The sequence below is a fragment of the Hippocampus bargibanti genome, linkage group LG18, assembly GCF_051943395.1.
Source record: "Hippocampus bargibanti isolate YZ-2025 linkage group LG18, ASM5194339v1, whole genome shotgun sequence".
Classification (NCBI taxonomy): Eukaryota; Metazoa; Chordata; class Actinopteri; order Syngnathiformes; family Syngnathidae; genus Hippocampus; species Hippocampus bargibanti.
In genome coordinates, this window is record NC_142751.1 from 10,791,326 (window position 1) to 10,806,088 (window position 14,763).

Sequence of the window (14,763 nt, forward strand, 5' to 3'; positions counted from 1 at the left end):
TTTCCATTCCCCGCATCAAAACAACACTCTGAAACACAATAGTCTCTTTAATTATACAATTAAAACAAGTATTTGTCACTGTCACAGACATTCTTATTTTGTCACAGACATACCGCCACTTCCTGTCTTGGTTCAGACTAAGGTTCCATTAGGGCGACCTCTGACCTCACAGGGGTAAGGAGGATTTTTGAGCGGCGAGGTTACCATGGGTAGAGTCTGTTTCTCCCACTTTCCCTGGAGAAAGAAGCGTAGGATGAGAATATCGTAGAAATTGTATTTTAAAAAGGATTGGCCCATTTTTTTAGAGCCTCTGTACTCATTAGGACCACCATTTGCCGATGATTCACACCCACACATACCAACTGAATGACCCTCACACATATAACCAATTCATCGCATTGGAAAAACGGCACTTTTACCATTCTAACTATTGTCTTGTTTTTTTTTTCAAGATTAGAAAGACCTGCGATTAACAAGGGCTGAAATGAAATAAAGAATGGGTATTCGAGAAGCTCTCGGCAGTGATCGCCCATTCATTGATTGCGCTTTCATTATGTACTGACATTTTTACTACAAAGACTCCACATTTTCATTTTTTTAGCCACAGAAATGAATTGCAATATAAACAAATCTAGTTCAGTGTTATCGTAAAACACTAGGTAACTATGGACTGTGTGCAGACTAATTTGACCCACTGCTTCATGTTATGTAGCTTATCAAGGCCCATAAAATGATAATTTGCCATTGAAATGTTGCAAGCATTTTTGTTACTAATTGTGGTTTTGAAATTCCAAAAGCATAAAACTGTCACCTCCCTGGGGTGCAAAAATATTTATATTTTTTTTCCCTGGTGTGGCCGCTATACACTTTCTTTAAAATAACTTTCAAAAATATATTTTGTTGTGCATATGAGATAGTAGGATGATTAACTCATTCACTGCCATTCACAAATGTATTCAGGAATTGAAAATATGACGTGGAGCGCCACTCCAGAATTAGTTCGGGTTTTGTTTTTTCGTGCTTGCGTGCCAATAAAGCGCTGGTCACAACTCTGGCAATGTTTTTTATCTACCTTCCACAAGGGGGTAGCATTTCTGTTTTTTTTTTTTCCATGTTAGGATTTTGTTCCATCTTCAGCTATTGTTAAAGTGCGATATAAACCAATATGTATGTATTGCATTGTATTTTGGGCCGCCCTCATTTCAAGCTCATATAACTCTAGACCCATATAATTTAGGAGTTAACTATTTTTTTTTCTGATGAAAGAAGAGACTCTAAGGTTTCTTACGCCGCATTGAATGCATATTTTTGCACATTTCTGGCAGCGAATGAGTTAAGAGCCTTGAATAAACCTAACTTGCCTTTTTTTCTAGGAAGTGGATTGAATTCAGAGTACCCGAAAAAGCCCACATAAGCACGGGGAGGACATTAAAATCCCGCACGGGGAGGACATTAAAATCCCACACAGGAGGACATTTGCACATGTTTTTGCGACTCACAGGGAAGAGGCGTGCAGTGGACTGGTTGCAGTGCATAGAGATGGGCGCCGTATTGTAAAGGGAGTCCAGCACTTGGGTGGCGAAACCGTCCCACTGTAGGTTGGAGTACTGCTCTGTCACTCCGTCGCCACCACAAACACATTGCTCCTTTCCCTGGAACCTAACGACACCGGCAAACTTTGATGTCACAGGGAAGTACAAGAACCAGCTGATGATTGGACGCTACCTGTTAATGAAGCTGAAATATTTTTGCAGGTGATCCAGGTCCACGTGGCTCTTGCAGAGCTCCAGCTGAGTGCGAGGGTAGTAGTGGACGTAATTGACGCACATTTCCTCCATGATGCCAAAACCACCCTGAGGAAACAACGACACAAAATCTATCAAGGTTATGACCTCTTTTTTTAGTTATTTGTTTATTTTTTTTTCTTCCTCTGAACTTATCTTATTAATATAATTTCAACACAATCTGCATCAAAAGGTTACAAATCAAATTTTAAATGGATTCCATTGGAATGTGTATTACAACACAATATATATTGACTTATATAGCGATCTAGCAACAGCTGAAGCTGTAACAAAGAGATTAACATGGACACCTTTCATATACAGGAAATAAAGCAGTCACAAAGAGAGTAGTACTAAATAATTGTTAAATGTATTAACTCATTCACTGCGATATGAGTGCAAAACTGTGTCCACTCCAGTGCCAGGGTTTTTGTCATTGTCACTCGAATTCCAGGACCCACTGAATATTGAGTTTTAGGTCTACATAAACATTCAATGCTGCGTAAGAAACCTTAGACTCTCTTCTTTCATCAGAAAAAAAAGTTATGTGGGTCTGGAGTTATATGAGCTTGAAATGAGGGCAGGTGTCCAAAATACAATGTAATGCATACATATTGGTTTATGTAACGTTTAACAACAGCTGAAGCTGGAACAAAGCGTGAACATGGAAAAAAATGAAAATGCTGCCCCTTGTGGAAGAAAAAAAACATTGCCAGAGGCCATGACCAGCGCTTTATCGGCACCCAAACAAGAAAGAACAAAACTCGGGAATGCCGCTCTACGTCATATTTTCAATACCCGAATAAATTCGGGAATGGCAGTGAATGAGTTAATGGTCTTTTTTTTTGAGTGATTGTGTTGTAAATGGCAACTCACCACAGTGGGCTTGTCCCTATCTTCTGTGTTATAAGTACACTTTGTGATGAGGACATCTCCCTATCAGAAGATGCACATCATTTTATTTATTTACTTATTTGTTTATTTATTCATTCTCCAATTGTTAAATACAATGATACCTTGGCTTACGAACTTAATTGGTTCCCAGACAGTGTGTAAGGCGAAAAGTGTGTATGCCAAAAATTAATTTCCCATAGGAAACCATTAAAATTAGAGTAATCCGTTCCCAGGTCCCCTTGAAACATAATTTTCTACTTTATAATTTTCAAAGCCTTAAAACTACACAAAATATATCTTATTTTATGTATAATAAATATGCAATGGTATCAAAGTTGAAACTCTCTCACTGTCGTCTGCATGTCTCTTTAATGTTTAAACCACCTCCCCTCACTGCTGCGTTCTTGACCAATCACGTGGCTTTAACCGAATACTGGGGGCGGGGAATAGAGGACAAAAACAGTTGGCTGCCATTTTGTTGTTAGAAGAACGACACATTACCCATTGAGGCAGCTTTATGTACGAAAAAAAAAATGTATTCCAAAGTAAAGTTCGTATGGCAAGGTAAAATGTTGACAAATGTAACATTCGTAAACCGAGGTATCACTGTACACCAGAAAAGGACATATGAAAAATAAAAATCATACTCACTGGCAAAACGTTGGTCATCTTCCTCAGAACTCGGATAGTCTATAAGAGAAAAAAATCAGGACAAGGAACCTTATTTGGTGATTTTAAACTAGATTCAAAATAGATGCCGCACAATCATGTGACTTTTTTGTAAAAAAAAAAAAACAAAAAAGTCACATTTATAAGCGCCTTTCAAAAGGACATTTTACAGTAACATGATAAGAACAGTTTTTTCCCATACAAAGCTCCAATATCTTCAAAATTACAGAAACAAATTGAAATAGGCAAAAATAAAGTCAGAATCAACTACAATATTAAAATTTAAAATCGCTGTGTATTGAAATGCGGCTACTTGAACTGCTTGAGTCTTTTTTTAAACTTTCTCTTAATGTACATTTTCCTGATTAATTGGCTGAATAATTTATTTGCGTACCTAATGGTGTTCATCCATTCCAAGTGAAATGAGAGAGTACTTAAAAATGAATGAGGATTTTCGATATTTTCCCTCGAGCGTTTGTTTCAAGGCTTCCGCGCCTCTGGAAGAAGCCTTTGTGGCATGCAATATTTCCTACCCACTGACGCCGTGCGTAAGCAGCCTTCATATTTCTCACGCTGACCCGAAGAGATTTATTTTGCGTTGGAGTAGAATTTCATTCGACCATCCATCATCTCAATGAAAAAAAAGACCTTTCTAGTCTTCAAGAAATCGATGAAAAGGTTTCTTCAGCCGTCATCTACACTTTGAAGGTGTCGGACATTTCGCTCCTCATCCGAAAAGCTTCGTCAGCGAACTAAAGTTTTGCTGGTAACTCTGGCCCTATATATATATATATATATATATATATATATATATATATATATATATATATATATATATATACAGTGATACCTCGGTTTACGAACGTTAAATTTATGAAAATTTTACCTTGGCATACAAACTATTTTTCGCGGAGCTGCCGCTATGAGTGATGTGTCGTTCGCGAACGAGCCCGTTCTCCTAAAAGAAAATGGCAGCCGGCTTGTTTTGGTTCTTTATTCCCAGCCCTCAGTCTTCGGCTAAAGCCACGTGATTGGTCAATAACGCAGCAGTGAGGGGAGGTGGTTTAAACATTAAAGAGACAGGCAGACGACAGAGAGTGACAAAATGGATAGAAAACAGTGAAATTTGGACTTGTTTCAACTTTGATAGTTCAAAGGCAGAGTGTAGTCTGCAAGGTTAAAATTCCCATCAATCAGGCTCCACAAATAACCCGCACTAGCCATCAGTTCAATTTGGAATGAAAAGACGAGCAAGGGAACCAGCTATTAATGATGTTTCTAGTGTGTCTGCTTGCATCTGTTGTTGTTGCAATATCACAACTTCCAAGATGTACAACTCAGAGCTCCTTGAGACACTTTATGCAAAAAGCTATCCATTCCATCAAGCCATCAACGACCATCATAAAGGCAAATAAAATGACTTTTTTATACAGTACAGTTGATTTATTTAATTATAATACAATAGAACATTTATTATACATAAAATAAGGTATATTGTGTGTCATTTTAAGGCTTAGAAAATTAGAAAGTAGAAAATTGTTTTATGGGGACCTGGGAACGGATTATTCTCATTGTAATGGTTTCCTATGGGAAATTAAATTTTGGGATACACACTTTTCACCTTACACACTCTGTCTGGGAACCAATTAAGTTCGTAAGCCAAGGTATCACTGTATAACTAATGGACAGAGGTGGCGGTGCCGGACCTCTGCTCTGATTGGTCCCAGGGATATGTATGCAGCCAGAGTTACCAGCACAATTTTAAGTTTCTGACGAAGCTTTTCGGATGAGAAGCGAACACCTTCAAATAAGTACAGATGACGGCTGAAGAAACCTTTTCATCGATGCACCACTCCTAAGTCAAGAAATATTGTAGGATTGGCACGACCACGTGTTGTTGGAGGAGTACCACCCACGCCTTGTGATTGACGTCCTCCTCCAGTAGAGAGGAAGAACAACATTCATTATCTCCCCTGGTTTGACGCCCTCAAACGACACTTGGTAGTTGTTGACAGCCTGCACGGAGGCAACCCAGCTGGAGGTTTTCACCCTCTCATCCATGTCAACCAACATCGCACATTCATTTTCATAATCGGGACCATTTCTAAATTCACAATAAATTATTATTTTTAATACATTAGAAATTCATGCAAAAGAGTCTTCGTCGCCGCTCACCTGGTAGTGTGTGCTGAAGTGTTGGTCCTCCTGGACCACCTCCACTTCTTTACCCCCCCTCACCAAGACAGTCCGCACCCCTCGGCCCGCCAAGTGCGTGTGCAGCTGGGACGCGAAGATGAAGATGCCACCCCGAGGCAAAGCCTATTAAAGATGGCGAAATGATCACTGATTCAGGAATGGATTCTCCTCCAATAACGGTTCTCAAACTTTCACATGTATTTGAAACAATACAGTACAGTATATGGCACAGACCGTGTACATATACAGTGAGACCTCAACTTACGAACTTAATTGGTTCCCAGACAGAGTGTGTAAGGCGAAAAGTGTGTATCTAAAAAAAAAATCCCATAGGAAACCATTAAAATGGGAATAATCCGTTCCCGGGTTTCCATAAAATATACTTTTCAACTAAATAAGCCTTAAAATTACACACAGCATACCTTATTCTATGTATAATAAATGTGCTATTGTATTGTAATGAAAGAAATACACTGCATTGTATCATAATATTTACATTTGTGATGGCTTGATGGAATGGCGTTGGAGGTCGAAGGTCAAAGGGAATTGCTCTTTGGACAGAGAGGCGCATTACATGAGGACTGTAATTAAAGAAATAAACTAGCTGTAAAATAAAGTTTTATTTACCTTTTTGATGGTCGTTGCTGGCTTATGGAAGGAGAGTCACCTTCCATAAGGACTGTTGGTAACTTAACCTCTGGTGCTGTTCGGTCGTGTGCTTCCGCCGAAGATCACTCCACCAGCCGTGGTGGGTGTTTATTATGAAAATAGTGCTTATTATAAGGTTTAATTTTCAGAAATTTGACGTTTGCAAGACGAAAAGTTTGTAAGATAAGGTGTTTGTAAGTTGAGGTCTCACTGTATAAATATTATATTTAGTTGAAAAGAATATATACATGTGAACATTCTTCTATTTCATTCTTTACAAGCTACATTGTCCAATCACTGGTCAGCTATTTTTAGAACAGACCAATGGGTTCGTCATGTTGCCCTTAGGGCTAACTAGCACCCACTGGTACATTTATTTATTTATTACATCAGGTGCAAGTGGGGGCCGCTGCACAAAAGCTGCCCCCTCGTGGAAGGGCAAAACATTACCAGAGGTCTAACCAGCGCTTTATCGGCACCACAGTACGTGTCAAACGTTCTTACAGTGCGTGTACACTCGGAAGTACAATAGCCTGTGAGGTAAAAGCTGCGTTGTTTCGGCGGGACGGCCATGATGGGCGTGTAGACCAGGCCCAGCTCCATGATCCCGGCGTCGTATCGCCTCAGACTGGGCGTATAATGCAAGCGTATTCCCGATGAGTCACGTCTGCCTGCACGCAACAACGTGGCAGATCGTTAATGCGCTTTACGTGCGGTCCATTTACCTCCTGTAACGTATTCACATGCTCGCAGGGCAGAATCATTTCAACAGGATATTCATAAGTATTCATGATTGAGTATTCATGAGTATTCAAAAATGTTCGGACAGAGATGCTGTATATTAGATTTTGTATTGCACGCCTTTTTTCATCTGATCTCGCTTGCGATTGGCTGCGGGGAGGAAATCCATCCTCCCAGTTGACGCTCCAGGATGACACGACGCATAACAAAAAGTAATGTCTGCTGACACGTAACTAAGTAATTACATGCCAGTAGCTTCACTAATGGCTTACTGTAGACCCAAGCATATATGTTGTCGTACTACAGTAGGTGTGAATTGATTTGACACCTGTTAGAGCGTCTGTGTTTTATACTTCCGCATTCAGTGTTTGACTTCAACATACATTCCTTACAAAACATAGCACTGAAACAACTTACGAATTCATCTTACGAACGACCGCTCGGAACGTATCTCGTTCGTAAGGTGGGGAGCATCTGTATGTGTTTATTTGCTAGTCGTCCGGACAGCATTTCAACATGACGCTAACACTGCGACATAAAAATTGTAGATTATGCCAACAAAGGCAAGTTCTCCTGAACATGCCACTGAAGGTCATGCGAGGGGAACACACTGTGAACTCTGCCATGATTAGCGTGGCCAAGATGAAAAGCGTCATATGGAAAATTTGAAACAAATTTGGTCGGTCGGAAATTAGCCCGCAGCTTCTCAGGAACACTTTCCCGGTGTGTGTGTATGTGTGTAAGTACCAGATATAAGGAGAGGGTTGTGGTAATGGACTTCCAAGCGAAGGAACCTTGAGGAACCTGGCCCACCAATTGGGAGGCCAGCATCAGGAGGGTAGTAAAACGCCTAGAAACACACACAGTACTTTTGGTTTGAAAATAAACAAATACTTGAATACAGACGCTCCCAACTTACGAACGAGATACGTTCTGAATGGTTGTTTGTAAGGTGAATTTGTTTGTAAGTTGCTTTAGTGCTATATTTTGTATGGAATGTATGTTTAAGGCTTATATAAGTATCTTTAAGGCTTGCATAGATAACCTGCATTGGGTTGTACTGAAAAATAAACATTTAATCAAGTATATGCTCCATAAAGTTCTATACATGTACAACTGGAGAGAATATTGCATATGTTAGAGAGAAAGAGCTCTCACAGCGCCTCACGCCGGTATTAGCGGCAGAAAGAAAAAGACGCACAACAAAAAAATCTAACTTACAGCATATCTGTCCGAACATTTTTCAACATACCTGCAAAAATGTTCCTATGTACCGTTGTTCGTAACTATAATGTTCGTAAGTAGGGAGCGTTTGTCTAGCAAATATGAAAGCTAAGGGTCTATCATCACATTTTCTTGTACTAGAAGCTAAAGATTCTTTATTGATCATATGAGAGAACCTGTACATTCCCCATGCAGACGCTCCCCTACTTATGAACATTCGACTTACGAACAACGGTAGATATGAACATTTTTGTACATGCACATATCTTTACAGAGCATATATTTTATTAAATGTTTACTTTTAAGTAAAACCAATACAGGTTACTTATAAAGGCCCTAAACATACTTGTATAAAACTTAAACATACTTATATAAGCCTTAAACATACGTTCCATACAAAATATAGCACTGAAGCAACTTATGAACAAATTCAACTTACGAACATATCTCGTTCGTAAATTGGGCAGCGTCTTCATTTGTCTTCATCAACCCAAATATTGCCCAAAACTGCTTTTTAAAGTTTCCCATTTAACACATTAGCTATTTTCTACTTAAGTCCTGCCCCTGGAAATGATAACAATTTTGGGGCAAGTGGAATAGAAAATGCGATTTTTCAAAGGTATGAAACACCGAACCATATTTTGGCAGTGTGCAAGATGGCTCTGTGCAGTTGTTCAATGAAATAACTAAGCCTTTGGGGTATCCGTCTCTCTATCGTCAGGAAATCTTGATTCAATTTTAATTCATCACTTAATCTTGCGCCAGATGCAACCTCGCCGATCCAATTGAGGAGTGTTGTTATTTTTTATATATTTCATGATGTTATTCTCTTTATCGGCCATGCTATAACATCTGAGGGCTCGCCGTCTCCTCTGCATTGAACTATCTATTTATTTATTTTTTTTTTTACTAGGTCGCATTTCTTTGGTCGGTGCTGCCGGGGAGAATTGAACAACATTATTACGAGGTGATGAAAGAGGCCTGAATATTTCCCACCTAATCTCGTCTTTGGCGCTCACACAGGGCAAAGGAGGGCATCCTGCTTGTTGTTGTTTGGCTGACACGTAATCCAATCAGAGAGCACCGTGGTCAGAGAGCATAGAAAATATGGTGACAGGCTTCCCCGTTCCCTTGTCCTCTTGTTTTATGTGACACCACCTTCCCATCGCTTGCTGGCTCCTCCGTAGCTTTGGTTTATTGTGCTCAACTTTAGCATCTATCGATTTCTTAAACTAGTCTCCCGCTGCAGTTTTCAGCTATTTAGATGCCTCACACCGGTTAATGGCGTCTCTGTTAATCTTACAAAGCCTCAGCAAATCTTCACGAAATGTGAAACAAGACCTCGGTAAATCTCATGAGACTTCAACAAAGCTTCTAAGTCTTAAAGGACAACCGACGCCTCCGGACAAGTTGTGTCCATAAATTGTAAAATCACTTCAAATGACTTCTACTGAGCGTATTTTACAAAGATTCCACGGCATATAGCAAGATTTTACGTTTTAAGACTTGTTCAGAATATTCAGGAAGTCTTGTTTTTGAGTTGGTGACGATTCCTGACGTGACGTCACAAATGGAACGGCCCTGACCGAGAAAGCGACACACAATGCATTTTGGGTACTTGGTCGGAAAACTTTGTATTGATCCGGGTTGATGGCGAAATTAGAAGGAATAAACAAAAATAATGCGATGGTGAATTGTTGTGTGTTGTACCAAGACTACTATTTGATACGAGTTCACACAAATTCCCAGCAGACAAATCAAAATATTGTGAAATATTCGTTACTACGCATCTTGTAAGATCTGAGCACCCTTTGCCATAATTGAGTAAATCTTGTGATCTAAACAAGTCTCGCAGTATCTCAGCTTGTCATGTCCTATGTTTGTTTTGGTCCAGCTCTAGCTGGAGTGATGCGCATTTCCCTCCATCAGGCTCACCTGTTCATGGTTCGCAGTCAAAGCTAAATATCCGACTGTCTCAGGTTACCTTGCTCGCTGTACTGCTTCCGATGTGTATTTTCTAGCCTTTCTAGGTCATGTGTTGGGTCACTCTTGTTTAGATTTTCAAAATAAATAGCTCAATAAATTCAAATCCAAAACTATTTTTTTAATCTATTGTACAATTTTTGGTTTATTGAGCCGCAAATCCAATGGAATAGGAATTAAATGTCTTTTTTTTTTTAACAATCTGCTACTGCGCGCGTTACAGTGTGTGTGAGGCTATGCAAGCCATTGTGCGTGTGCGACGTCTTGCATGTGAATTGTCTTCCCACATACTGACTGCCTGCCAACCCTTAATAGACTTTGCGCAGACACTTCTCGGCTTTCACATTATTTGAGTAGGAGTCGGTCTCCAATGAATAGAATCGAGGATTGCACCAAAAATAAACAAGACGCTTCTTATGTAAAGATGGAACTTCTGTTATCGTAAGAATCAGTTATCGATTCTGATTGATCTTCAAGGCCCTGTTTTATCCATATCCACTATGACATAGACATTTTAATTCACCGAATGACTGTATTAATGAGAAAAATATCAACTATACCTCTGCACCCATAGCCCAGGCGGCCAGAACGTGGCGGCAGAAATTGAGATTTGCCGGCACCATCTTATTGTCGCACGAACCGCTGTACTGGGGAACGTCACCGTCATCCGGTGAGCATTCAAACACTTCAATGTGATGCACGATGGCCTCGTTTCCTGGTGTTATCGCTGACTCGTACTGATACAAAAAAAAAGAAAGAAAATGTTATGTAACATAACCTAACATAACATAGTTAGAATGTCATTAACAATCTTGCAAAGTATGTTAGCCATTGGCTATTGTTCCCATCGAAAATTAATCAAATGCATTGTGTTCATCAGTTAGCCAGTAAGAGACAAATTACCAATGTCTTGACTGTCTTACAAGTGTTAAAGGAACGTTAACTAATTTATTGGTAATATGTCAAAACAACCAAAAAATGGCATTCGATTGGAATTGGCTGGAGTACGTCCACAACCGTCATGAGCATGTTTGAATAATGGATGAAAGAGTGGATGTGTGCATGTTGTACAGATAGTTATTTGTTAGCTCGCTAAGGAGTGGCTTCTAAATAGTTATGCGAGTGAATTGTACACACAAGTTAACCTTACCAAAATATATTCATATTATAAGATACTTTTGTCAACAATTGATCATGTGTTCAGGAGCTAGCTCGCGTCAAGCTAGCTTCCAATTTATCTAACCCGCGTATAAGCAGCTAGCTAACCCCAGCTAAATTGTGCTTCTTTTAGCACCCGTAACAGCAGGACAATTGACGGCTTGCTAACTAGTACGAATAAATTACAAAATAAGTAATGATAAAAAAAACACGCCCAGTTAGCAGCTAACCGCTATCCAGCTAGCTTACGTTTCACTGCCTCGCATGTGTAAAAATAATTCAACTCTGGTCACAAAGCCAGTAAAAATATCTTGGTAAGATTGTTAATGACATATTTTCTTGAAATAAGCCATATATTCTTACGTATTTAACGAGTATTTATTACATTGATTTTAGACATTTTTGACTTTTTGAAATGTGGCAGTTTCCTGTACCTAGTTTTCTATTACATCACTGTCAAGTACGAAAAAAATGTACGACTAATAATAATGTAATGGTGTGTAGGTCAGTTGTTTGCTAGCCAGTGATTATTTCACTGTCACACAAATATATTGTTATTTTCATCAGTATTACAAATGACCTGTAACATAGCTACATTAAGATAACACAACGCGGTGCGGTTTTAACGTCTTTCGCTATTATCCAGTTTGCAGCTTGCTTATGGTTTCTATACCGCCATTACAAATTTAGACTATTATTATTCATCTTATTATTTTAAGTTTAAAAATAGGCTAACTACTGACATGACCACTTTTGATAACGTATCATTGAGTATATCTGTTAGCCGGATTGAGGAATGAAATTTGTGGAGTTATATGCATTTGCCTTGATGTATGCTCTGTTCTCCTAAGCATGACAGTCCATCTGTTGTTTGCTTCCTCCAGATGCTCCCCCCCCCCCCCAAAAAAAAAAGAGAAGCCACGGTAATTGCAGCTTCTGCACTATCCCCACCCACGACACCCCCTTTTTTTACCATCACAATGTGATTCTCAGCCATGTTTTCGGGCAGCTTGTGGATCGAGCACCAGTAGGTGGTCTCCTGAGTGGGGATGACGACGTCAGGCGCCACCACGTCCAGCGTTTGCACGTTAGGGGGTAACGCGGGGTCCGGCGTGTCGGGGCGCAGCATCAGGATGCGCTGAAGACCCGTGTGGATGCGGGTGAGGTTGAGCTGCTCCGGTGATGCAAGTGGTTGATCCAAGAGGCCATAAATGATGTGCACTGTTCCCTCCTAAGCAGAACGCATTCATCAGAATCATCTTCATTCGCCAAGTATGTAGAACACAAAATGTGTCTCCGGTAGAACACGCTGCACTAGTATCATCATAAAAAAAAAATAGCAAAGAGGCACTATACAGTTATATTTGGGTTACTGTTTAGATAGTTAATAGCTGTTTGTAAAAGCTGTTTAAAGGACAACCGACACCTCCGGACAAGTTGCGTCCATAATTTGTAAAATCACTTCAAATGACTTCTACTCATACAAAGATTCCACCGCATATAGCTATATTTTACGTTTTAAGACTCGCGTTGAATATTCATGAAGTGTTGTTTTCGAGTTGATGACGATGCCCTAAGGGACGTCACGGAGGGAACGCCCCTGACCATTTTGGGTACTTTTTTTCGCCTGAAAACACAGTGTTGATTGCGAAATTAGAAGAAAAACTACATAAATAACACAATGGTGAATTGTGCGTCGCAGCCAATTGCGGTAACACGCATAAAGAAGACACAAATTCCCAGCGGAAATTTTCAACGGAGCTTGTGTGCCATCATGTGCATTTTCTGGACGCTACATTGGAGTCCAGACGGGTCGAATTGATATGGAAGGACTTCTTTAATCGATTGCAAACATTTATGCTTTCCTCTTCAGAACTATTTGAATTATATTCATAACTGGAGAAGTAACAAGAAAGCATCTTCTCCGAATCTGAACTCTCTGGAGCCATTGTTTTCATTCTGGAGCAAGGCAGTTTGTGAAGAAGTATCCTGACATGACGTCACTAACAAGGGGGCGGGACTTTCTGAATATCCCCAGTTCCGAGCTCATTTTGTGGCAGTTTTGGGACACTTGAAGTTATTTCTATTGGTGTTTTGCATTTGACTAAAAATAGCAGACTGCATGTTTTGGGTATTTTAGATGCTATAAAACGTTTTTCTGATGTCAGTTAGGCAACAACAAAATGGTGTCGGTTGTCCTTTAAATGTCTGCTGGATTTGGTGCGCATGGATCGATTGCGCCTGCCTGAGTGGAATTGCTGGAAAAGGTGGTGCGGAGGGTCCAGTAGGATTTTCCCTCCCTTGTTTTGTTTATTTTCAATGTATATTTTTTATAATAATCCACTATGAATTTTTGTGTTAAAACAATCATAAGTGCCTGCTTCACGATACATATTGCCATTTTTTTTTCGCTCTCTTTAGGGTTGTCTGTTCCATTTGATTTTTTGAAATTATCTAGCTAATAGTCTAATTGTATTTTAACTTGAGTACTTTCACATACAATCTGGTGGAAAATCTTACCTCAATGAGGTAGTCTCTGGGGTCACATGTGCTAAATGGTCTCTTGAAGAGCAAGTAGAAGCCTCCGGACTTCCATTTGGCTTCAATCAGCTCATAGTTTTGCTGGCTGTCAAGCGTCACCTTGCCTTCGCTGTCGCTCCAAGCGTCCTCAAGGTAAAAGTGAGAAATGGCCGACATTTGGAATGAAGTCAAAACGATATCAAGTGAGTAAATTGCTGATGTTGGATTTTTTTTCTTGTATTGTTTTGCCTGGACACAAAGTATAAATGAATGTACTGCATGTGGATTTATTTAGCAGCAAATGGATCAATTCCCTTATTTTTCACACTTTTGTCTCCGCTTTTCAGTCCAGAATTAGCAACCAAGATGTATTTATTTTAAAGGTCTGTGGTCCACTTACATAACTCTTCTCCAACGTAACAGCTTGCACACATCTCACAATCCACCCATGGATTCTTTTGTGTCCACAAAGGTACAGTTGGATGTATTCATACAGTCTATATCGATTGTTCTATTTCATCAAAAAAGACAAGTGTGTATGGGGTGCAGGTCTGACAGATTTAGAAAGTTTGACTTTGGAAACATTTCCGAGTTAGTGTGAACTTTCAAGCCTTATCTGCGCTTTGGGCGCTAGGATAAAACTGTACCAATTGTAGAATCATATTATCTCCTATACACACCACATTGATGGATCAGAAGCCAGTAAATCCCGGTCAAATATAAAATCAACTTTAAAATTCTTCTTTATATATTTAAAGCTTTCCATAACCTATCTGACCGTCTTCAAATTTCTATTCCCTCTCGTTCCCACTTCTGTGTGCCCCCCGCCCGTCTCAGCACGATGGGGGAGAGAGCTTTCAGCTGCTCTGCCCCCAAACTCTGGAAGTCACTTCCTCCCAACATTCGTAACATCGATTCTATTCCCACCTTCAAGTCCCATCTCAAA

The 14,763-nt window shown here is 39.8% G+C and overlaps 2 protein-coding genes across 4 annotated transcripts in view; one reads left to right on the top strand and one right to left on the bottom strand.

The window, feature by feature from the left end:
- Window positions 1-1,637, top strand: part of sardh (sarcosine dehydrogenase) — a 36,661-nt gene extending 35,024 nt beyond the window's left edge. The window contains exon 23 of one of the 2 annotated variants that reach the window (XR_016118219.1): window positions 1,502-1,637. The gene's annotated coding sequence lies outside the window, so the exon portion shown is untranslated. Of the gene's footprint in view, window positions 1-1,373; window positions 1,472-1,501 lie in introns of those variants that run through there. The other variant, XR_016118218.1, reaches the window with a different exon arrangement.
- The window catches only part of dbh (dopamine beta-hydroxylase (dopamine beta-monooxygenase)), a 15,562-nt gene continuing 799 nt past the window's right edge, over window positions 1-14,763 (bottom strand). Inside the window, exons 2-12 of one of the 2 annotated variants that reach the window (XM_089019982.1) lie at window positions 13,818-13,964; window positions 12,271-12,528; window positions 10,700-10,876; window positions 7,680-7,782; window positions 6,696-6,862; window positions 5,523-5,666; window positions 3,330-3,368; window positions 2,661-2,720; window positions 1,726-1,853; window positions 1,500-1,659; window positions 1-234 (exon numbers count right to left, since the gene is read on the bottom strand). In XM_089019982.1, the coding sequence (XP_088876108.1) occupies window positions 133-234; window positions 1,500-1,659; window positions 1,726-1,853; window positions 2,661-2,720; window positions 3,330-3,368; window positions 5,523-5,666; window positions 6,696-6,862; window positions 7,680-7,782; window positions 10,700-10,876; window positions 12,271-12,528; window positions 13,818-13,964 (1,485 nt within the window). In that variant the 3' untranslated portion in view covers window positions 1-132. The remainder of the gene's footprint in view (window positions 235-1,499; window positions 1,660-1,725; window positions 1,854-2,660; window positions 2,721-3,329; window positions 3,369-5,522; window positions 5,667-6,695; window positions 6,863-7,679; window positions 7,783-10,699; window positions 10,877-12,270; window positions 12,529-13,817; window positions 13,965-14,763) is intronic. The other variant, XM_089019983.1, reaches the window with a different exon arrangement.